The sequence below is a fragment of the Microcaecilia unicolor genome, chromosome 1 (assembly GCF_901765095.1).
Source record: "Microcaecilia unicolor chromosome 1, aMicUni1.1, whole genome shotgun sequence".
Classification (NCBI taxonomy): Eukaryota; Metazoa; Chordata; class Amphibia; order Gymnophiona; family Siphonopidae; genus Microcaecilia; species Microcaecilia unicolor.
The window spans coordinates 492,400,575-492,425,853 of NC_044031.1; the positions used below are offsets into that span (position 1 = coordinate 492,400,575).

The window sequence follows — 25,279 nt, forward strand, 5'->3', positions numbered from 1 at the left end:
ATATTTGTCTACCCTATGCTGGGCATGCTCCCTGCATTTACCACACTTTAACTTTTACAGTTAATGTGCAGTAATTGCAAAAACGTAATGCAATTTAGTGAAAGGGCCCTATAGTTTTGTATTTTCAAAATAACAACAGCTTTTGATGAAAACAGTACCCACAGAGAAAGGAGGTACAAATTTTCTACAGGTATTTCAACAGTTTTCAAATGGAAAGTACGGGTGACATTGCTCTTACCCTTGGACTTTTTTTTATATGAAAAGAAATTTGATTGCTGTGCCAGTACAAGAACATATAAAGAAATGAGAGTCAAACAAGCTGTAGGTGATTTTTTTTTTAACTGGACCAGCTTAATACAGCTATGACTAGCTTTCAAAAACTATGCGCTCTTCATCAGGTCATTGAGGAAACAGTGCAGTTACACTGGCCATCCATCTCTTAAAAGCACTCTTCTTCCCCAACATGTGATCAACTCACCAGCACCATGCCTCATGCCTGTCAGAGTTCTCCTGTTTGGCTTGCAGCACTTCAACGTTTGCTTCTTTTATTTTATACATTATTGCCTCAGGAGTAGTAGCTTCCCCAAAGCAAAGCACAATCTGTCCCACAGGGAATGGGAAGTGGGAAAGAAAAAAAAACAGTCAAGCATCTGTTGCCCCAGCCAAGAAGGACCCCTAAATTAACTGAGGTGGTACCTCTTGGTCTTTTTAGCCCCAACATAGAGAGAGGATCCTAAAGCGATAATGTCCCTGAGGGCCCCACCTCAGAACATGCTGTCCTTGACCTAAAGCAGCTTCCAGTTGCATGGGACTGCTTTGCCCATCTGCTGGAGACAGAGATGCAAGGGTGCTGCTGGCTGCACGAGCACCTTTAGAGGGTGACACCAGCAAGATTTTTGTTCTCAGCATCTATCTGCTGGTAAGGGAGAATAACCCATGTGACTGGACTGGAATGTGACCCTTCTATTTTGATTTTGAACTGTAGGGTTCCATGACACATGCTAGTACAGATTGCCAGAGTTTTGTGCCATTTTTTCTCTGTGGGTTTGTTTTCAGTGCTTACCCATTTAGGTTAGGTGGCTACTGGAAAGCTGGAACTAGAGGAGAAGGGAATATTTCCTTCACCTTCTAAAATTATAGTCTATGTAATCACAAGCAACCAGACCTAAAGATTAAAAGTGAATACCAAAATGTATATAAAATGTAATTCACTAAAATAAAATACAACTGTAGACAAAATGTTGCTTTAACAGACCATCTGTAAGTGATTTTAAAATACCAGAGTAGGCAAATATTCCATAATATGTATATAGGATGCAGGAATTGTTTTTTCAATGCTAAGACAAATATAGCAAATTACCAGTTTATTCCATCAGTTTCCACCCATGCAAAGCGATATTCATTAACCCGGAGCATTAGCTGTAGGCACCCAGCAACACACTGCACATACTGAGAGCTCTGGAAAAAAATGATAATTTTATTGTGCATATATACATCTACCAACTCAGATTATATAAACTTACAAACAAGTGAACACCAAGTCTCAAAATAAAAATTAGTTTAAGAAAAAATAAGAATTACAGTGTGCTAATACTTAACCAAAGACCAATATCTAATATTTGGCAGCAAATAAAAATTAAATAAATATATAACTTTTCCTGAGCTGCATTAGACATTAACGTGCACCTAACACAACAAAAAAATGGAGCCCCGTGAGACACGCTCAGGGTTTAAAAAAGGTTTGGACAAGTTCCTAGAGGAAAAGTCCATAGTCTGTTATTGAGACAGACATGGGGAAGCCACTGCTTACCCTGGGATTGGTAGCATGGAATGCTACTGCTATTTGGGTTTCTGCCAGGTACTTGTGACCTGGATTGACCATTGGTCTGACCCAGTATGGCTATTCTTATGTGCATGCTAATCGCGCTAAAATATTTTTCTTAAATTTTTTGAGGGGGCGTGTCAGGGCGGAGAGTGGGCTTTTCCTGCACTACATTACCATGTGCCAACTAGTTGGCACACAGATAATGCAGGAGTTCTTACCGCCTACAAAGAGGTGGTGGTAAGTGCTGCAGTGATAACTTTTTTAAACAGCCGCATATTAATTGCAACATTACAGCATGGCCATTAATGTAAAAAAAAATAAAAAATTTTGAAAATCAGTGTTTTTATGGCCATGGTAAAAATAGCTTGGCACATGGGAAAACCCCGCTTAAGGGCCCACTAAGGCTCAATCTTACTACAGCTTAGTAAAAGAACCTCTTAGTAACAGTCCTCTACTGCAGCATCTGTTCATAAAAACGTCTGAAACCAATAAGTAGGACCCTGATGAGAGGATGGGCGGTTTTACCTATTCCCACTAAAGCTTAGAATTACTAATGTGTTAGTGACTAGTGCATGTTAACTCATGTTATTTTACTGCAAGTCACTTTTAATGCAAAAACTAGTTATTTATTTCAACAAACAGCAAAGGAATTAGAGTATGACAGAACTGCGTTTAATCCAGGACTAGAACTGACAAGGAGTGCTACCCACGCACTTGCACAAAGCAGCGACCTTCTGACAAGGAACATCAAAAATATGCTGATTTCCATACAGAGCAGGCTGAGATAACAGCTTTGTGTTCATCTTACCACTGCTACCACACAGGAAAGTAGGAAGAAGCTACCTGAGAGAGGATTAAAAGAGCTAAATAAAGGAGACAATAAGGAAGAAGGGAGGAACACAGCAGAAATGAAGAAAGGGGGGGAGATAATAAACACCAGGGGAAAGAAAGCAGCAAAGACAATAAAGGGGGATGTGGAGAGAGATCAGCAAAAAGGTAAAACTAAGGAAAGGAAGGAGAAGAGGAGAAATTTAGGAAATTGAGCAGCAGAGTAAGAGATGGGGGAAAGAAAAAAAGAGAAGCAAGTAAACAGGGTAAAAGATCAGCAGAGCTGGTATGTAGGAAAGGGCAGGAGGAGAAGAGGGAATACAGTGCAGTGGAAATCAGAAACGAGGATGGGGGGGGGGGGAGAGCGGCAGCAATTTAGTAAAGGGAGAAGAGGTGAAGAAAAAAAGAAGCCACAGAAAAAAAAAGGATGGAGGCCTGAAGTAGTAAGACCTCTGCAGCAGAAGAGAAGACTACTACTGGAACAGAGACTGAGTCCTTGTTTCAGCTGTTATAGAATGGGCTAAGAGGGAGAAGAGTTAAATCAGAAGAAAGGGTCAAGAACTGAAGGATCATGGGGAAGGAAAGCTACAGACCAAAAACAGGACATGAGGCGGGGAAAAATAGGAATGTTGGGTGGAAGGAAGAAATAAGGAACTCAAGGAGAACACCTGTGGAAGTGTGAGGGTCAATATTTATTTTATTTATTTATTGGGATTTAATAACTGCCTTTATGAAGAGATTCACCCAAAGTGGTGTATAGCAGGCACAGTTGAACATAAAACTTACAATTTTGTTAACAGTAACAACAGTAAAATGACCAATGAAGTAAACTTGAAAACAGCAAATTTACACCTAATAATAGAACTACCGTGAAACTATCAAAAAATATATACATTTATACACATTTAACAGCACTGCATTCAAATAACAGATACAGTACGATGTCAGCATAATACCAACGAAGCACCTAATAATCATGCATTAAAACATTCAAATAACATAGATATGATGCTAATGCTTATCTACAATACAGCTTACTATATAGCCAAGGAGCCAAGTGCAGATATATAGATGAGGACAAGATGGGTGGTAAAGAATCAGTTGGGATAAATATATGGGTGGCTAAACTTAAGGCAAGATTTTTGTACAATTAAACAAGATGCAAGGAACCAGTCTAAGTTACAGTGTGTGCAGCAAGCTAATCCAGGTGTGGAATGAGTCACCCTATGTATTAAAGGCTTTCATCCACTTCCTGAAGTAGAGGTATTCTTGAGTTAGACATAGCCCCTCAGGAAAGTTCCAGAGTGTGGGGGCTACTCCTGAGAAGGCTCGCTGGCAGGTATCACATTGTACAATTTATTTTGCAAGGGTATAGATAGTGATTTTCAACAAAACATTTTTTGAATGTTCTAAATAGATTTTTTTCATTTGTATTTGGATGTAGCTCAATCCGGCAATATAGGAGTTTTACCACTACCAACTGGGAAGAGAATTTTAAATCTGGACATGCTTTTCAAAAAAAAAGAGAGAAGGTTCCTCCAACACATGTGGTAAAGATAAGTACCAATTCAGCCTATATAATTTTTGACAGTAGGAGTAAAGAATGACACAGGGATAACGTTTGTCCCCGTCTCAGCGAGCTCATCACTGTGTGTCCATATACCCCCTCTCATGTAGCATTGCCCCCTCTGTGTCCACATACCATCCACATGCAGCATCTCACCCTTCCTGCCTTCCTTCCTTCCCTGCAGAGCTGCCTCTGACCCTTCAGCTCCAGCCCTCCCTCCCACCAGCGTTGTCTCTGTCCTCTTCAGCTCCAGCCCTCCCATCCTAAAGCGCTGCCTCTGTCCCCTTCAGTTCCAGCCCTCCCTCCCACCAGCGTTGTCTCTGTCCCCGTCAGCTCCAGCCCTTCCCCCTCCTTCCAGCACTGTATCTGTCCCCTTCAGCTCCAGCCCTCCCTCTCTACAGCATTACCTCCATCCCCTTCAGCTCCAGCAAGCCCTACAGCACTGCCTCTGCCCCCTTCAGCTCCTGCCTTTCACCCCTTCAGCTTCCTCCCTCCCTTCTATGCTGCCTCTGTCCCCTTCAGCTCCCTTCCTCCCTCCTGCGCTGGCTCTGTCCCCTTCATCTCTAACCCTCCCTCCAGCATTGTCTCTGTCCTCTTCAGCTCCAGCCCTCCCTTCCTCAAGCGTTGCCTGTCCCCCTTCAGCTCCACCCCTCACACTAGTGTTGCTTTTGTCCCCTTCAGCTCCAATCCTTTCTCCCTCCAGTGCTGCCTCTGCCCCCTTCAGCCCCAGCACGCCTTCCGTCCAATGCTGCCTGTCCTCTTTGGCTCCAGCCCTCCCTCCAACAATGCACCTGTGCCCCCTTCATCTCTAGCCCTCTCTCTAGTATTATCCCCTCAGTTCCAGCCCTCCTTCAGTATTGCCCCTCACTCAGTTCCAGCCCTCCCCTCCAGCATTGCCACCCTTCCCCTGTGCAGGTCCAGCATTGTTTTTGCAACAAAGAAGATCCCCCACAGGTCAGCTCCAGGACCTTCCATCCTCTGGCTCCCACCTTCTGCTGTAACTTCTTGTTTCACAAAACAGGAAGCTACATCAGAAAGTGGGAGCCAGCAAAGGAGGGAAGGCCCCAGAGTGGGGGGGGGGGGGGGGGGGATCTTCCTTGTGGCTCAAAAAGGTAGAAGATGCAATGTGACAAGTTGGAAAGGAAGAAGAAAGGAAGGAGAGAAGGAGGGAGGAGAGACTGGACATGCAGCAATTACGTGGTTTTGTCTTTTTTTACCTCGGAAGCAAGGCATTTTTACCACTGTAAAAAGCTTTGCTCCCGCACCCGCGGTAAATGTGGCAATTTTTTTTTTTTTTTTACTGCGGGTGCCCATCCCTGTGTCATTCTCTAACTAGAAGGACAGAAAATAATGAATACAATGATTTCATCTTAACGTTATAAAGTCCCAGAATGGTTCATGGGGATTTGTTGAGCACTTTTCTGTTATTTTGATATTTGCAGTTAGAATAAATATTTTGGGTTAATTTATTTTTAATGTTATTAGAGTTTGAAATAAAGTATTATAATTAAAATCAACATACATTATAAAGCTATTTAATTTTAGTTGTTGATTTCTTATATTTACTAGCCCTGTATTATAGATATAATGAATATGCATGAGACAGAATTGCATGCTTGTCACATCCATTATATGCAAATCTCATTCAAACATATTCATTAGGAAGATACTGAAAACCCAAGTGGCTAGTGGTCTCCCAAAACAGGTTTGAGAACCACTGGTCTAACATATATGATGAGCAGCTGAAGATCAAATCCAGCAATTGGCAACTAATATTTAATGCTAAGAAATGCACATGGGCCACAAGAATCCAAGGGAAAGATACAATATAGGGGGTGAAGTGTTCCTGTATATGGAAGAAAGATGGAGCTTGGAGGTGATTGTGTCTGATGACCTTAAAGTAGCCAAACAGGTAGATAAGGCGACAGCCAAAGCAAGAAGGATGCTTGGGTGCATAAGGAGAGGGATGACCAGCAGGAAAAGAGGTGATGGTGCTCTTGTATAAGTCTCTAGAGAGGCCCCATTTAGACTACTGCGTGCAATTCTGGAGTCCGCACCTACAGAAAGATAAACAGGATGGAATCAGTCCAGAGGGCTGCTACAAAATTGGTAAGGTGTCTCTGTCATAAAATATATAAGGAAAGGCATATGAACCTCAACATGTATATGCTGGAAGAGATGGGGGAGAGAGGGGATACGATAGAAACATTTAAATACCTCAGTGGCATTAATATGCAGGAGGAGAGCCTTTTCCAATTGAAGGAAAACTTTGGAATGAGAGGGCATAGGATAAAGTTAAGAGGAAAAATGCTGAGGAGGAATCTAAGAAAATAGTCTTTCATGGAATGGGTGGTGGATGCGTGGAATGGCCTCCCGGTGGAGGTCATGGAGACAAAGACTTTGTCAAAATTCAAAAAAGCATGGGACAAGCACATGGGATCCCTTGGGAAAAGAAGGGGTTAATAGTTACTGAGGATGGGCAGACTGGATGGGCCATTTGGCCCTTACCTTCCATCTTGTTTCTATGGCTTCAATATGCATGGAGTGAATGTTTAGTGAAATAAGGTTGAGGCCTTTTGTTTCCAAATTCTGGCTAGTCCTTCACTCTGGATGAAATGCAATGGGGTGGGAAGAGCATCAAGACAGTTAGTTATGGCTGTCCATGTTAAGGTTTTAAAGTGCAGATGTTTCCATGCTGAGAGTCACAGAGAAGGTGGGGAATTACTGAATCTCCCTGTGTGCTGCTTTAGGCAACGTATAGTGTAGCTTTAACAACCAGCTAAACCATCCCCAAGTAGAAGCTTTACCAGTAGACTCTCAATTCTTAATCCAACTCTTCTTTACTGTGTTACTCATAATAAACAAAGAAAATCCAATTTACAGTTCAGTTCCTTGGACGGAATTGTTGCCTTCTGCACAGAGAACCTGTATCTAGCCACCTCAGAGGCAAGGAGATGGCAAGAACCTCAGCCACGCTAAGAGGAAAAGCTATAATACTCAAAGAGGAATAAGGGGGAGTACTCAGGGGAAAATAAAAGGGGAATGACTTATGGAGATGGTGAAAAATCTTGGTGGAATTACAGTAAATCCAAAGAGGGATCAGCCCCTAGAACAGCTGCTGATCACAAAGGCATGCTAGCATGACTGGGATGCTCTCAAACAGCCCCCAGGGAGAGAGAGGGAGGGCTGGCTCTAGATCAGAACCAACAGCCAATAGGGAAAGCTCACAAGGAGTTAATAAAAGGATACTGCAAATTATAGGGAAAGCAACCCTAAAACACAGAGCTATCTATACACAGACAATGCAACTGAACATAAATAACACTCATACTAAATATACATAACAATACACCCTGCTTCCATGAATATGGGGGCAGAACACCCTGTGAGACCGGAGTTCTGCATGATGAACTCATCCTTCTGTACTTTTACAAATCATTTGGACAAAAGCTCCAGAGAACTGTGTTACTTCTGTTAAAGCTGGATCAAAGATCGAGTCTGAACAAGGAGGCCCTTTGGGTAACTCAACTTAATTTGATTTATTATTAAGTGAAATGAATAGGACTGATGTTATTAACATTGTGCATTTAAATTGCTTGTCATGTGTTGTAGTACATTCATATAGGAAAGAGCTGAAACCTAATCAGTCACTTTAATTAGATGAGTTAATTTAAAGTTTGCCACTGGAATCAAATTCTTCTGTTAGTGACTTTGTTGCCTGATAAAGTGAATATTAATTATGCACTGCCACAATCCCTGGTGTTTCTATGAATGTACTGGATATTAACTACTTTTTTTTCCTTCTGTACGTGCATTAAACACAGGCCCAGGACCCCAGTACAAGAAGCTGGCTATTAACACAGCCTGAGTTCCCCTGCCACTTTTTTGACACTACTCTTGCAAGAAAATTCCCGCCGAGGTACACAGGGCCAAGGACTATGGGAAGATAAGGTAGGGGGAATGGGTTGAGCAAGCCCCACAACCAACAGCATGTCCCTCACAGAAGTTATTTTGAGCTGTGTGGTTCAACCTACTACCCTCTCACCCATCCTAAAGTTCTTGTACTTGGATGAATGCCTTGCGTTGTCTAACAATAGGTAATAGATTACATCAACAACTAGTACGAATATGCAATTTTATGATTCCATTGCTTATCTTAGTTATAGAAGAAGGGTAGATGCTAAGTATGAACAGCAATGAATAGTGCTGTCTTCCGAGCATGAATGCTATTTTACAGGGGTCAAGGATCCTCTAATGGAAGGAAATTCTGGGTCTTACAGATATTTTATCGATTTGATGATGGACTGGGATATCCTGCTTTGTGTCCTGACATAGCACCCATGCTGTCTCAGGCATGAGCTTGAACATGTCAGAGCCTCCAGGATATCAGAGATGCTGTCAGGAAGCCATAATGGGAAGTCATAAAAACATTCAATTACAGTTGCCTCCGATACAATGGGATTTTTACCTTTTCTTGAAAGGAAATCTGGGTAGCAGGAAAGAACAGACAGCCATGGCTGGCTATGTTTTATCTAATATAATAAAACGCACCGTGAACGTTCTAATGAGGACAACGTTCTGAAGCCATCTGACGTCACTCCCTGGCTGTAGGGTTCGTGGCGTTCGTGGTGTGAAGCCACCCAGCCGTCTCTGCCCCGCCCTCGCGTCAAACGTCATGACGTCGAGGGCGGAAACAAAAACAAACAAATCCGGCAGCGCAGCGTTAGGGAAGGAGGCGGCGCTCCCGACGTCTCCAGCCTTCCCTTCGCTGTGTTCCGCCTTCTTCTGACGTCATCCTTGACGTCAGAAGAAGGCGGAACACAGCGAAGGAAAGGCTGGAGACGTCGGGAGCGCCGCCTCCTTCCCTTATGCTGCGCTGCCAGAACCGCCACGGAGGTAAATTTAAAAAGAAGAAGAAAAAAAAAATAGAAATAGGGGAGAGAGAAGAGAATGGGCAGTAAAGTTGAACAATGGGAGCGGGAGGGCAGGGGAGAAACGACAGCATGGATGCGAAGGGGGGGAGCATGGATGCGAAGGGGGGGGGGCATGGATGCGAAGGGGGGGGAGAAGAGGGCGGGCCAGGCTGGGATATGGGAGAGAGAGGAGCATGGATGCGAGGGGGGGTCATGGAAGGGAGAGAGGGGACTTGCTGGAAAAGGATGAATGGAGGCGGCAGGGGACAGAGGAGAATGGATGGGCATGGATTGGGAGGGCAGGGCTCAGGGAGAGAGGGGAATTGCTGGAAAGGGATGAATGGAGGGGGCAGGGGACAGAGGAGCATGGATGGCCATGGATTGAGAGGGCAGGGCTCAGGGAGAGAGGGGAATTGCTGGATAGGGATGAATGGAGGGGACAGATGGGCATGGATGGATATGGATTGCAGGGCAGGGCTCAGGGAGAGAGGGGAATTGCTGGATAGGGATGAATGGAGGGAGCAGGTGACAGAGGAGCATGGATGGGCATGGATTGGGAGGGCAGGGCTCAGGGAGAGAGGGGAATTGCTGGAAAGGGATGAATGGAGGGGGCAGGGGACAGAGGAGCATGGATGGATATGGATTGCAGGGCAGGGCTCAGGGAGAGAGGGGAATTGCTGGATAGGGATGAATGGAGGGGATGGATGGATATGGATTGCAGGGCAGGGCTCAGGGAGAGAGGGGAATTGCTGGATAGGGATGAATGGAGGGGACAGGTGACAGATGGGCATGGATTGGGAGGGCAGGGCTCACACTCTGTCATATACAATGTCTTTCTGACTCTCACTCTCACACACTCTGTCTCACACTGTATCACATTCACACTCTATGTGCCACACAGTCACTCACACACTCGCTTGGTCTCATACACTCACTCTCACAGAGAATCTGTGTCTCACACACACTCTCTCTCTCGCCCACACACACACTCTCTCTCACACTGTGTCTAACATACACACTTGCACACACTCACATTCTCACACACACACTCTCTCACAAACACACTCACACCCAGACTCACTCTCTCTCACACACACACACTCACACTTTCACTCTGACTCTCAAACAGTCACTCTCACATACACTCTCCCAAACATACACACTCCGAGGAAAACCTTGCTAGCGCCCGTTTCATTTGTGTCAGAAACGGGCCTTTTTTACTAGTTTTTATATATTTAATCTTATACGCCACTTCCCCTGACAACAATGCATCAAAAGAGGTGTACAACCATTAAAAAAAATACAGGCACATACATACATACACACACACACACACACACACACACACACACACACATATATATATATATATATATATATATATATATATATAAACTTCCACAGCAAAAATAATCATGTTAGTCTGTAGGAGCAAAAATGAGAGAGGTTGGTGGCACTGCAAAAACTAACAGATTTATTTTGGCATGAGTGTTCAAGGACAAGAGTCCCTTTCATCAGATGCATGAAGCACATACAGTAATATGTTCTGTTTTATAGAATTGTTTATATATAACTGAAAATATCATGAATTCAGGGAGAAAAATGAAGCAAGTTAAAATGGTGTCAGGTTAACAATCTCAAACCTGTAAGATATTACTCCCCTGCAGACATTTATTCCCAAGATCCCACAAAAACAATTTACACAAAATATATGTGAGCACTAGCGACATCCAGTGGATACTTTTCTATCAGAGAAAAAACTTTTTCTTCTTTGCTTGACCCTCCTTAAAAGCTTGGAACAATTCCAAAGAACACTACTGAATCCTGCAGATACCTCCCTGCCACCTTATGTTACATTTCGAACACACTGTCACAACATGTAGCGGGCCTCGTACATATACTGAGACAGAAAGGGATAGTGCAAAACGTCACGAAAATATTGGCATCTCTCTAAATGTAATTTAAAAAAACTTAAAAAGTAAGAAAAGTGCATGCAAGTAGTGTTCCCTTGCAGGGATCTCTTCCCCCACCCCTACCTAGCAAAAGTCTACGGGATTGGCATTGCATGACAATATATACAACAGCAGTGTAGTGAGAACATGAAGCCCCACTGCTCCTCCAAGCCTGCCATTCAAGAGGCTCCAGTGCACAACATTCTAGCATACAAGCAGAAAGAAAAACTTTTAATTCCAATGCAGAGAACTAATGGCAAGTAAATTACCAAGATGTTAACAAATGTGTACCGACAAAAAACAGCACACACTGCTGTGGTAACATACTGTTATTTTCTGCAGAGGGCAGAAGTGTTGTTTTCTTTCTTCTTTCCTGTCAGCATATGAGCCAATCCCCTTCAACATTTAGCACTAAATAGAGAGTGCTAGCAGAGGAAAAAAAAAACACTTCCCCCTGAGGCTATCTGGTCCAGGGCATCTGGCACAGGGAGGCATTTGGTTCTGGGGTAGAATCCAGAGGCCATGTGTCCTTCTGCTTCTGTCTTGAAAATTGGTGTGTCCTGACACAGCACTAAGGCTCTGGTGCTGCCACTAGGGTTCAGCAGTTAGGTCTTGACATGCTGCCATTTGATACACTGGGAAATCAATGCTGATGCTTCTTCTAAGGGCCGGTTTTAGACATGATAGGACTCTGGGCAGAAATTAAGGAGGGGGCCCCTGACACCCTCTCTTCTCCCCCTCCCCCCAATCTCCACACCTGCATTGCTACTATGCGATCCGGGCATCTCTCACCCTTCTCCCCACCATGGTCCATCTTCCTCCCTTCCCCTCACCTTGTGATTTTCTTTAAAAAAAAATTATTTCCCTTCTCAGAGGGGCCCCGGCTCAGCAGCCATCCTCACAAGCTGCCTCCAGCTGCCCTGAAGCTTTCCCTCTCTGCCGCAATCTGCCCAGGTGGAAACAGGAAATTGCGTCAGAGGGGGGCAGATCGCAGTAGAGGGATAGTTTTGGGGCAGCTGGAGGCAGCTTATGAGGATGACTGCTGAGACGGGGCCCCTCTGAGAAGGCAAATACATTTTTAAAGAAGATTGGGAAAGTGAAGGGAAAGGAAGAGAAAGGGAAGAGATGCCTGGACCGCAAGGCCTCCTGGAGCTGTAGGGCCCAGGGCAGCTGCCCTCTTTCCCCCCTTCCCCCCCCCACACACACACTAGCCCTGCTTCTTCCAATGCCTGGCCATTGATACTCCCCAGTGCCAAAGAGGATGACATTGAGTCCTCACGTTGCCTCGGGGCCGGGTCCAACACCGATTGGTCCCAGGGGGCCTGCTTAGTGGTCAGCATCAAGGCAGGTAGAGACCCACTCGATGCACGGTCACTCCCAGTGTGCAAGGGTCTGGCAGCCATATGGACCGATGTGCCCGATGACAATGTTGACACCAAAGTTTGAGGCTTCGGACCTGGCTCCAAAAAGCTTTTCTCTATGAGCCTTTCTGGCCAACTATGTTCTCTTGTTCATACAAATAGAGTTTGCAGAGGTATGATCAGGCCCCAAACACTGCAAACACCAAAAATGGGTGTCTTTGCCAGAGATGGTCCTATTGCACCAAGTTCAGGGCTTGAAGTCACTGGGAACCTTCGATGACATGAAAGGAAAAACAACTGTGGCCATATCAAATGACTCAATGGTACTAAAAGGGGTAAAGCACCAGGAAAAGGAGGAGGGAAAAACCTAACCAGAGCTCAGGCCTAAACACGACCTAGCAAGCACGCTAAACGAAAGAAAACTTTTTTAAAAAGAGGAAAAAATAATCTAAGAAGCTAAGCAAAGGAATAAAATGAAGAAAACCCTGAGAGAGATATATAAAAAGACCCAACCAAACCAGATGTGAGGAGTGGGAAAAAAAATGCTTCCTCTCCTCACCGAGGAAAAAAAAGAACTGCTGGTCCCACTCTCTCACAGCATGCGGGAAGGCACTCATGCATGTGTGATTGAGGGCGTCTCACATTCAAAGAGCTGTTTAAAGCTTGTTACAAGCTCCCTACCGGCAACGCAGACCCACGTTACCCACATGTGAGAATTATAGGTCTGCTTGTCCTCAGAGAAAGAGTACTACCTTAGCGCTCACTTTTTTTGATGCATACTTTCTAGTGCCCTATGGAATTGTCCCAAATGTGCATGGAACACTGCAAGCTTTATATGTTAAAAAAATACTCTGTCAATGGCAAAGCATTTCTATCATGATAATGGTGCACGTGAAAGTACTGGTTTACAGAAAATCATAATTTAAAATCAAAATCCTTACAAAAATCATCAGGGCCTTTGTTATTCTCTTGAAATCAGATGTCCTATCAACTACACAGGGTAATGTGGGTCACTGCAGCAGCTGAAAAATCACAAACATTTTTATGAGCCTGCTCACAACTTTTTTTTTTGGAGGGAGGGAGGGTATTTCAATAAAATCTCAGATACTCACATCACTCGAAGAGACCATTCCTGTCTCAATGGCACTGCCACTAGCACGCAATTTCTGTTGTAAAATGTAGGAAAACTTTTTTACTTATGCAAACAAGACAATTAACAGAAAACAATTTATCCTGCTTTAAGAAGTATACACGCATCTACAGAGCACACGCCAGCACAAAAAAAAATCTGAATTAGCACAAGCTAGAAACTACCACTCACCAGTTTCTAACCTACACCAATTGAAACATTTCTTTTGCTGGGGGGAGAGTTATCAACATGGGTTACGTTAAAATATGTTGTTTTACTGTTGACTCCAATTATTTATTTATTTGCTGCATTTGTATCCCACCTCTTTGCTTAGCTGAGTCTCACTGCATGAAATAGAGCCTGTACTAAAACAGCACAACTTAGTAGTAAAATAATACAGCTTAATGGTAGCCCACATTGATAACTACAGCCCTTGATTTGTCATCAAGAGTATAACACATTTCATGGCAGAAACTGCAAGCAATCTCATAAGAAGGACAGATCAACAGAAAGGCTGGCATAATTCAGTATCAAGTTATTTTTTGTTACAATTGAACTCACAAGCAACGAAGCCAAACTGGCAGTTGCCCAAAATGTGCAATTCTCCCAACATCTCCTCTTTTCTGACATAAAAATGCTGAAATTCCTGTCAGAGTAAGGTAAAGACCCAAGGTCAGGAGCAATGCACTGAAAAATCTGCCATGGCAGATAGTCCATATAAATTAGACTTCAGAGGGCACCCTGGCCAAACTAGACTGACTTTCCAAACAGTAAGGTAAGCATCAATCGATCAAACACAATAATCAAACCAGACTAATAACAGAATTTGAGTTTATTAAGATGGATTGGTTTTCCCCAGATTTAAAAAAGGGCATATTTATATCACAGGTAAGTTATTTTAAAAACAAACAAAAGACATCCCACAAACAAATAGAAAGCAAAGTTCTGGAACTCGTGAATTTCCTCTTTGCTGCCAAAGGCTAGGATACAAACATTAATGCTTTGACATTTTAGTCTGATGAGAAGGAAGTCTGCCAAGAAGTCAAGTCTCCCCTTGTAATCTTGATAAGGACAGACTTTTGGGATTCTTCTTTATCCTATAACATTCTTGCCCTTGTTTCCCTCTCCATATAGCCCATATCTTTGTTTCTCTTTAGCTGGAGAACAAGAGGTTCAATAAGATAAAATGAGAAATACCATCAGCATAAGCTTCTTTGTGACCTATTTAGAATAGACTAACAAGATCACCGTTTTGAAGCATGCTTTATACACACAAGCATTAGGTGTGTGAATGCATATGATGGATAATTAGTGGTTAATTAATAAATAACATAAAAAGGAGGCATGTGTCTTATTTTCTTTATTCTAAAGCAGTGCTTCTCAAACTTTAATCCAAAATTCACATGACCCCACATGAGAATAAAACAGCAGGTCTCCAGCCATCTTCCTCTCTCATATCCATTTGTTCCTCTCCCACCCTATCCAAAGCAGGAGGGTGGCAGCAGCCAGGCAGGGCCTGTGAATCAGTTTCACTCACAGACCCCACTACTCTGTATGGGCTTCCTGTCTAACAGGAAGGTTGCCCAGGAGGGGTTTGGTTTGCTGGCTCAAAAGCCCCATACTGACTGCTGCTACTGGGCACAGGTCACAGTGAATGACCAGAGAGAAGGGGGATAGCCCTTTTGCTGAAACACCATCCACTGATGATATGACACCATCTGTGGTTCTCACTCACAGGTTTGGGAACCTTTGTTCTGAAGCCTAGGCCAGATGTTACATTTTTATCCAGACTCTCTGAAATGCAATTTAACTTCAAGACAGGAGAAAAACAGCATAAAGAACTTAAAAAATAATATATTTCTTCACTTTTATACCTGTGAACTCAGCTGCGTTTTAATCCAGTTGAAATAATAATTCAAATCACTGCCCTCCATCGATTCTCTGCCCCAGGCAGCCAACTTGGCAATAATTCTTGCTGCCTGAAGAACAAAAATGAAATCATAGACTATTAAAACTAATTTAAAAAACCCGTTTCAGATGAAAAATTTTAATCATGTGGCTTGTACCAGCAAGTGTTTCAGTGCTGGGGCTGACAGAGTAGTACAGAGGTGAGAAGAACAGTTTTGATCCACAGAGGCTCCAATTAGACCCTCCTCTGCACCAGTCAACCTGTAAGGTCACCCGAGCTGTGGACAAATCTATAAAGTGGGCACTTGCATTTATGCCCCAATTACACACATAAATGATTAGCATAATGGCATATATGCATGCATCTGTGCACATACGTGTGTAAATGCCAAAAATCTTCCTAAGCACTATTCTGCAAATGCATTCATTTCTTACATAGCCCATATCTGAAAGGTAGGTGTAGACACATGTGGAATCTGGGCAGTGTGAGCAGGACTCACATGCGTAACTTATAGAATACTGTAAGTTAAGCATGTATCTCCAGCATTTAGGTGTGAGTGCTTACACCAGCTCTATGGCTGACATATGTGCTCGTGCCTAATAGCATAAGTGCCATATAGAAAAATTATGTATTAGCTGATAATTTTCTTTCCTTTAGACCTACCAGACCAGTCCAGACAAGTGGATGCTGTGTCTGTCAACCAGTGGTTGGAGACAAGAGAAAGTAGTTCCATGTACTTTGCCCCTAAAGGAGATTGTGCAGCCATAGAATGCTCAGTATAGTGAATGATACATACCTGTAGCAGGTGTTCTCCGAGGACAGCAGGCTGATTGTTCTCACGACTGGGTGACGTCCGCGGCAGCCCGCACCAACCGGAAAAGGCTTCGCGGGACGGTCGGCACGCAGGGCACGCCCAACGCGCATGCGCGGCCGTCTTCCCGCCCGTGCGCGACCGCTCCCGCCAGTTGAATGACAAGCAATAAAATATGAAACACAACTCCAAAGGGGAGGAGGGAGGGTAGGTGAGAACAATCAGCCTGCTGTCCTCGGAGAACACCTGCTACAGGTATGTATCATTCACTTTCTCCGAGGACAAGCAGGCTGCTTGTTCTCACGACTGGGGTATCCCTAGCTTTCAGGCTCACTCAAAACAAGAACCCAGGTCAATGGAACCTCGCAACGGCGAGGGTACAACAGAAATTGACCTACGAAGAACAACTAACTGAGAGTGCAGCCTGACCAGAATAAATTCGGGTCCTGGAGGGTGGAGTTGGATTTACACCCCAAACAGATTCTGCAGCACCGACTGCCCGAACCGACTGTCGCGTCGGGTATCCTGCTGGAGGCAGTAATGTGATGTGAATGTGTGGACAGATGACCACGTCGCAGCCTTGCAAATCTCTTCAATAGTGGCTGACTTCAAGTGGGCCACTGACGCTGCCATGGCTCTGACACTATGAGCCGTGACATGACCCTCAAGAGCCAGCCCAGCCTGGGCGTAAGTGAAGGAAATGCAATCTGCTAGCCAATTGGAGATGGTGCGTTTCCCGACAGCGACCCCTAGCCTGTTAGGGTCGAAAGAAACAAACAATTGGGCGGACTGTCTGTGGGGCTGTGTCCGCTCCAAGTAGAAGGCCAATGCTCTCTTGCAGTCTAATGTGTGCAACTGACGTTCAGCAGGGCGGGTATGCGGCCTGGGGAAGAATGTTGGCAAGACAATTGACTAGTTAAGATGGAACTCCGACACCACCTTCGGCAGGAACTTTGGGTGGGTGCGGAGCACTACTCTGTTGTGATGAAATTTGGTATACGGAGCATGAGCTACCAGGGCTTGAAGCTCACTGACCCTACGAGCTGAAGTAACTGCCACCAAGAAAATGACCTTCCAGGTCAAGTGCTTCAGATGGCAGGAATTCAGTGGCTCAAAAGGAGGTTTCATCAGCTGGGTGAGGACGACGTTGAGATCCCATGACACTGTAGGAGGCTTGATAGGGGGCTTTGACAAAAGCAAGCCTCTCATGAATCGAACGACTAAAGGCTCTCCAGAGATGGCTTTACCTTCCACACGATAATGGTAAGCACTAATCGCACTAAGGTGATTCCTTACTGAGTTGGTCTTGAGGCCAGACTCTGATAAGTGCAGAAGGTATTCAAGCAGGTTCTGTGCAGGGCAAGAACGAGGTTCTAGGGCCTTGCTCTCACACCAAACGACAAACCTCCTCCACTTGAAAAAGTAACTCTTTTTAGTGGAATCCTTCCTAGAGGCAAGCAAGACCCGGGAGACACCCTCAGACAGACCCAACGCAGCGAAGTCTACGCCCTCAACATCCAGGCCGTGAGAGCCAGGGATTGAAGGTTGGGGTGCAGCAACGCTCCGTCGTTCTGCGAAATGAGAGTCGGAAAACACTCCAATCTCCACGGTTCTTCTGAGGACAACTCCAGAAGAAGAGGGAACCAGATCTGACGGGGCCAAAAGGGCGCTATCAGAATCATGGTGCCGCGGTCTTGCTTGAGCTTCAGTAAGGTCTTCCCCACCAAAGGTATGGGAGGATAAGCATACAGGAGGCCGGTCCCCCAATGAAGGAGAAAGGCATCTGACGCTAGCCTGCCGTGTGTCTGAAGTCTGGAACAGAACAGAGGCAGCTTGTGGTTGGTCTGAGAGGCGAAAAGATCCACCGAGGGGGTGCCCCACTCTCGGAAGATCTTGCGTACCACTCTGGAATGGAGCGACCACTCGTGCGGTTGCATGACTCTGCTCAGTCTGTCGGCCAGGCTGTTGTTTACGCCTGCCAGGTACGTGGCTTGGAGGAGCATGTCGAACCGGCACGCCCAACGCCACATCCCGACGGCTTCCTGACACAGGGGGCGAGATCCGGTGCCCCCCTGCTTGTTGACGTAATACATTGCAACCTGATTGTCTGTCCGAATTTGGATAATTTGGTAGGACAGCCGATCTCTGAAAGCCTTCAGTGCGTTCCAGATCGCTCGGAGCTCCAGGAGGTTGATCTGCAGATCCTTTTCCTGGAGGGACCACAGACCCTGGGTGTGAAGCCCATCGACATGAGCTCCCCACCCCAGGCGAGATGCATCCGTCGTCAGCACTTTCGTGGGCTGCGGAATTTGGAATGGACGTCCCAGGGTCAAATTGGTCCGGATGGTCCACCAGAGCAGTGAAGTGCGGCAACTGGTGGAGAGGCGGATGACATCTTCTAGATCCCCGGTGGCTTGAAACCACTGGGAAGCTAGGGTCCATTGAGCAGATCTCATGTGAAGACGAGCCATGGGAGTCACATGAACTGTGGAGGCCATATGACCCAGAAGTCTCAACATCTGCCGAGCTGTGACCTGCTGAGACGCTCTGGTCTGCGAAGCCAGGGCCAGGAGATTGGTGGCCCTCGCTTCGGGAAGGTAGGCCTGGGCCGTCTGGGCATTCAGCAGAGCTCCTATGAATTCCAGAGACTGTGTTGGCTGGAGATGGGACTTTGGGTAATTTATCACAAACCCCAGCAGCTCCAGAAGTCAAGTAGTGCACTGCATAGACCGGAGGGCTCCCGCCTCCGAGGTGTTCTTGACCAGCCAATCGTCGCGATATGGGAACACGTGCACTCCCAGCTTGCGTAGGTAGGCCGCTACCACCACGAGGCACTTGGTAAACACTCGTGGGGCAGAGGCGAGCCCAAAGGGCAGCACACAATACTGAAAGTGCCGTGCGCCCAGGCGGAATCTGAGATACTGTCTGTGAGCTGGCAGTATCGGTATGTGAGTATATGCGTCCTTTAAATCCAGGGAACATAGCCAATCGTTTTTCTGAATCATTGGCAGAAGGGTGCCCAAGGAAAGCATCCCGAACTTTTCTTTGACCAGGAATTTGTTCAGGCCTCTCAGGTCTAGGATGGGACGCATCCCCCCTGTTTTCTTTTCCACAAGGAAGTACCTGGAATAGAATCCCTGCCCTTCCTGCCCGGGTGGTACGGGCTCGACCGCATTGGCGCTGAGAAGGGCGGAGAGTTCCTCTGCAAGTACCTGCTTGTGATGGGAGCTGAAGGATTGAGCTCCCGGAGGACAATTTGGTGGCAGGGAGGCCAAATTCAGGGCGTATCCGCACCGCACTATTTGGAGAACCCACTGGTCGGAGGTTATGAGAGGCCACCTTTGGTGAAAAAAACTTAACCTCCCCCCGACCGGCAGATCGTCCGGTACGGACACTTTGAGGGCGGCTATGTTCCCATGGATCCAGTCAAAAGCCCGTCCCCGGCTTTTGCTGTGGAGGCGCAGGGGGCTGCTTAGGCGCACGCTGTTGACGGGAACGAGCGCGCTGGGGCTGTCCCTGTGCCTGACGAGGCCTTCGGGCCGGCTGGTTGTACCTACGCTTTGCAAAAGAATAGGGTGCAGCCTGCCGGGCCCGGGAAAAACGTCCACCTGCTGAGGTGGATGCTGAAGGCGCCCGGTGGGAGAGCTTGTCGAGAGCGGTTTCCCGCTGATGCAGTTGGTCCACCAGCTGCTCGACCTTCTCACCAAAAATGTTATCCCCCCGGCAAGGGACGTCGGCCAGTCTCTGCTGGGTGCGGTTGTCCAGGTCAGAGGCACGCAGCCATGAGAGCCTGCGCATCACTATACCTTGGGCCGCAGCACGAGATGCCACGTCACAGGTGTCATAGATACCCCTGGACAGGAACTTTCTGCACGCCTTCAGCTGCCTGACCACCTCCTGATAAGGCCTGGACTGCTCCGGCGGGAGCTTATCGACCAGGTCCGCCAGTTGTTGCACATTAGTCCGCATGTGGATGCTCATATAGAGCAGGTATGACTGGATGCGGGTCACGAGCATGGAGGATTGGTAGGCCTTCCTCCCAAATGAGTCCAGAGTGCGAGACTCCCGCCCCGGGGGCGCCGAGGCGGTATCCCTCGAACTCCGTGCCCTCTTGAGAGCAGAATCCACGACCGCCGAGTCATGGGGCAATTGGGGCCGCATTAACTCTGGGTCAGAGTGGATCCTGTACTGGGACTCTGCTTTCTTGGGAATGGTGGGGTTAGTTAACGGTCGCACCCAGTTCCGAAGCAGTGTCTCCTTGAGGACATTGTGCAGCGGTACCGTGGAGGACTCTCTAGGTGGTGATGGATAGTCGAGGACCTCGAGCATCTCGGCCCTCGGCTCTTCCACAGAGACCACGGGAAAGGGAATGCTAATAGACATATCCCGCACAAAGGAGGCAAAGGAGAGACTCTCAGGAGGTGAGAGCTTCCTCTCCGGTGAAGGCATGGGGTCCGAGGGAAGGCCCGTAGACTCCTCTGAGGAGAAATATCTAGGGTCCTCCTCTTCCCCCCACGAGGCCTCATCCTCGGTATCGGACATAAGCTCGTGTAGCTGAGTCCTGAACCGGGCCCGGCTCGACGTCGAGGCACCGAGGTCTCGGTGTCGTCGAGCGGTGGACTCCCGCGCCGGCGGGGACGGAGCTCCCTCCATCGACGTCGACGGGGACTCCACCTGCGTGGCGGTCGAGACCGGCGCCGCAAGCGGCGGTGGTGTCGACGGCCCCGGCGCCGGGCTAGAGCTCGCCGGCGCCACAGACATCGGCGCCGAGGGCGCAAGCACCCCCGGCGCCGGCACAGCCTGGCGCATCAGCCCTTCCAGGATCCCCGGAAGGATGGCTCTGAGGCACTCGTCCAGGCCCGCTGCCGGGAAAGGCGGTGGGGCCGGTAAGGGTGTCGGTGCCAGAAGCTGATGGGGGCCAGGAGACGGCACCGAGGTGCCGGAACCCTGACGCGTCGGTACCTCCACAACCAACGGGGACCTCTCCTCTCGACGATGACGCTTCGGCGTCGCCTCCTCTCCGATGTCCGGATGCACCGAGGGCGACCGGTGACGACGCTTCTTGTTTTTCTTTCGATGCGCGTCACCGGCGCCGGGAGGTATGGAGGAGGAGGAGGACGATCCCCCTCGGTCCCGAGGAGCCGGGTCAGACAGGGTTCGGTCCCGTGGGCCACGGGCTGAGGGAGTGACCGGAGCCGACTGCCCACGCGGCCGCTCACCTCTACCCTCGCCAGCGGACCGGCGGGCCGACGGGACCTGTTCTCCTGGGGTCGATGCCATCGGTGCCAATGTCTCGGGCATCGATACCGGTACCGAAGGACCGGGCGTCGATACCGATGCCGTCGAGGTCGACGTCGAGGGGCCGGCGCAAGTTCCAAAAAGACGGTCCCGCAGAACTTGCCTCGCAACCTGAGTCCGTTTCCGGAGACCGAGACACAGGGAACACGACTTGATATTGTGCTCCGGCCCGAGGCACTGGAGGCACCAAGCGTGGGTGTCGGTCTGCGAGATCGGCCGGCCGCAGCGACCACACTTTTTAAATCCACTCGGGACCTTCGAGGACATCGATGGAAAAATCGCGTCGGCGAAGTCAAAGTCGTCAATGGTGGCTGAAATCACACCTCGAAAAAAGAAAACGACCGTGCGGCCACTAGGCCGCAACACGGCGTCCCCGCTGGAAACGAGGGGAAAAAAAAAGGGAGCGCGTGCTCCACACGCTCAGGGTTTTTTTTTTATTTTTATTGAAAAAAGAAACCGGCGGTAACAAAAAACTAAGAGAAAAAAGCAACGATCCGCGTAAACGCGATCGAAAATCCGGCGGCTGAAAACAGAGAGAGCGGCAAAGCACAACTCTCTCCAGACGCGGAAAAAAAGGAACTGGCGGGAGCGGTCGCGCACGGGCGGGAAGACGGCCGCGCATGCGCGGTGGGCGTGCCCTGCGTGCCGACCGTCCCGCGAAGCCTTTTCCGGTTGGTGGGGGCTGCCGCGAACGTCACCCAGTCGTGAGAACAAGCAGCCTGCTTGTCCTCGGAGAATACAAATATATCAAATTCCCAACACTATCACTTATTTCTAAAACATCTCTAGAACTGTCACAGCTTATATGTCATATATAGTTTTAAACATTTATGACTTTTTTTTTTTTACATTTTTTTGGACCAATCAATGCTGGCTGCTTCTCCTTACTAATTTGCCATAAGAAAGCTTGTGCACACCATATTTGTCATTGGTCCTATTTAATCTTGGTCTATAAAATCTTCAGTGTATCTACTGTGTATCATTGTTTAAATAATCTTCTTAAAGATCATTTCAAAATTAATTTTAAAGTAAAAAATATTGCCAAAGCAAACTTATCTGTTATGCTCAGGAGAACATATTACTGATATAGATAGGTTTCACTCGGAAGATCTTCAATAGTTGCTCTGAAGGAGACAGTGAGGGGCATAATCGAACGCGAATGCCCATCTCTATGGGCGTCTATGTCCACGAACAGATACGTAAAGGGGTGGGACAGACTGTATTTTCAAAAAAAATGGGCACCCATCTTTGTTTTCGATAATACGGTTTGTGCCCAGCAAATGCATCAGATTTGCGCAGATTTGAGCTGGGCGGTTTCGTTTTTCAGCGATAATGGAAACCGAAGGTGTCCAGCTCAAAAACGAACAAATCCAAGGCATTGGGTCATGGGAGGGGCCAGGATTCATTGTGCACTGGTCCCCCTCACATGCCAGGACACCAACCGGGCACCCTAGGGGGCACTTATAACAATTAGAAAAAAAAATTTAAATACCTCCCAAGTCCATAGCTCCCATCCCTTGGGTGCTGAGCCCCTCAAATCCCCCCCAAAACTCACTGCCCACAACTCTACACCATTACCATAGCACTTATGGCTGAAGGGGGGCACCTACATGTGGATACAGTGGGTTTTGGGGGCGGTTTGGAGGGCTCCCATTTACCACCACAAGTGTAACAGGTAGGGGGGGATGGGCCTGGGTCTACCTGGGTGAAGTCCACTGCACCCACTAACAACTGCTCCAGGGACCTGCATACTGCTGTGATGGAGCTGGGTATGGCATTTGAGGCTGGCATACAGGCTGGGAAAAAAATTGTTAAAGTTGTTTTTTTATGCTTGGAGGGGGTTAGTGACCACTGGGGGAGTCAGGGGTGATCATCCCCGATTCCCTTCTGTGGTCATGTGGTCATTTAGGGCACTTTTTTGGGACTTGTTCGTGGGGAAAAAAAGGGTCCAATAAAAATGACTCAAATTCGCGTTAAAAACGCCTTTCATTTTTCCATTATCGGCCGAAGGCGCCCATCTCTCCTCGGCCGATAAACATGCCCCAGTCCCGTCTTTACCACGCCTCTGACACGCCCCCGTCAACTTTGCCCATTTCCGCGACAGATTGTAGTTGAAGACACACAAAAATCAGCTTTCGATTATACCGATTTGGGCGCCTTTGCGAGATGGGCGCCTATCTTCCGATTTGGATCGAAATCTGGGCGCCCATCACTTTCAAAAATAAGGCTGAGTATGTCATACAGCAGGCGAGCGACACATAGCCTGCAAAGAGGTGGGAAAATGTGGGATACAAATGCAATAAATAAATAGCTATATCGGCAATATGTTCTCATTAGTATAAGAGATAAGTTTGCTTTGGCAATATTTTTCACTTTAAAATTCATTTTGAAATGACCTTTAAGAAGATTATTTAAACAATGATAAAAAGATTTTGAAGATTTTGTAGACTTTGTAATTCAAAATTAAATAGGACCGATTATGAAATATGGTGTGCATAAGCTCCCTTATGGCAAATAAGTAAGGAGAAGCAGCTGCCATCACAGATTGGTCCAAAAAAAATCATAAATGTTTAAATTTATGTATGATGTAAAGTCGTGATAATTCTAGAGATGTTTTAGAAATAAGTGATAGCATTGGGAATTGGATATATTGCTGATTATAATCCCCTGCATATTCAATGATATATGGACCTTTTTGAAAAACAGTGTTATGAATAGCCAAGCAATGGTACTCAAATCCATAGAGTCAGCCAATAATGAATAGCGGAGGCAAAATACCGCATCCAGCCAATACATCCACCAACCAGGTAGGCATAGACTCTACTGGCATGCAGTACTTCCACTGAGTCAGGAGATGCATGATATATAATGCATCATGTCAAGATCCACAAGAAGCAATGGCATCCTCAGAATTAACTAAAAGGAAAAAACAAAAAGAAATTACTATAAGGGAGGGTTTCTGGACTGGTCTGGTAGGACTAATGGAAAGAAAAGTATCAAGACATAATTTTTCCTTCCTTATCATCCATACCAGACCAGTTGGATATAACAAAGCAGTCTTCAATAGGGTGGGAGTAGAAGATAAGACCCAAACAGTTGGGAGTGCTAAGAATAAAAGTGGTGATTCACCAGCAAACACATCGAAGCCCCCAAGATAGACCTGAAAAGGTTTTCAAGAGCCTTTATCTCTAAAAGGAAAAAAGGCCAAAACAAACAGCCAGGTAGACTCATGCAAGAATGAGCAGCAAACAATTACCACACAATAATGATCTGATCCAGCTGCAGGATATAATCCTTGACTGAAATACCAAAAGCACAGAAGCAAGCAAGGAAAGCAGGATCAGAGGTGCCCAACTAGGAAAAAAAACTAACTATGGACACTGAAACCTGTCAGTAGCCCACTAGCAGAAAAGTGTTGCCAGGTGCAGCATAACACAAATAGGAGAGGGAGAACGGAAGAGAATACCCCTATAAAACTGGAAAGGCTAAGGAACCTAAGCAACACTATAAACAATGAGTATGTTGAGGCAGGATTCCTTTGCTCCCCAGTTCACTGGGATAGAAGGCCATAGTAGCTGCACCCTTTACAGGATCCCAAAAGCAGAAGAAAGGGAACATGGCAAAGGGAATGGAACGCAAAGAATAGTTAAGTGGCATTCTGCAATATGTACGATAGGAAGCCAAAT

At 46.7% G+C, this 25,279-nt stretch overlaps 1 protein-coding gene across 2 annotated transcripts in view; it reads right to left on the reverse strand.

Annotated features, from left to right (window-relative positions):
* ATP6V1H (ATPase H+ transporting V1 subunit H) overlaps positions 1–25,279 on the reverse strand; it is a 228,610-nt gene that overhangs the window by 135,610 nt on the left and 67,721 nt on the right. For both annotated transcript variants that reach the window (XM_030214410.1, XM_030214419.1), the window contains exons 7-9: positions 15,450–15,554; positions 13,559–13,612; positions 1,361–1,458 (exon numbers count right to left, since the gene is read on the reverse strand). In XM_030214410.1, the coding sequence (XP_030070270.1) occupies positions 1,361–1,458; positions 13,559–13,612; positions 15,450–15,554 (257 nt within the window). The remainder of the gene's footprint in view (positions 1–1,360; positions 1,459–13,558; positions 13,613–15,449; positions 15,555–25,279) is intronic.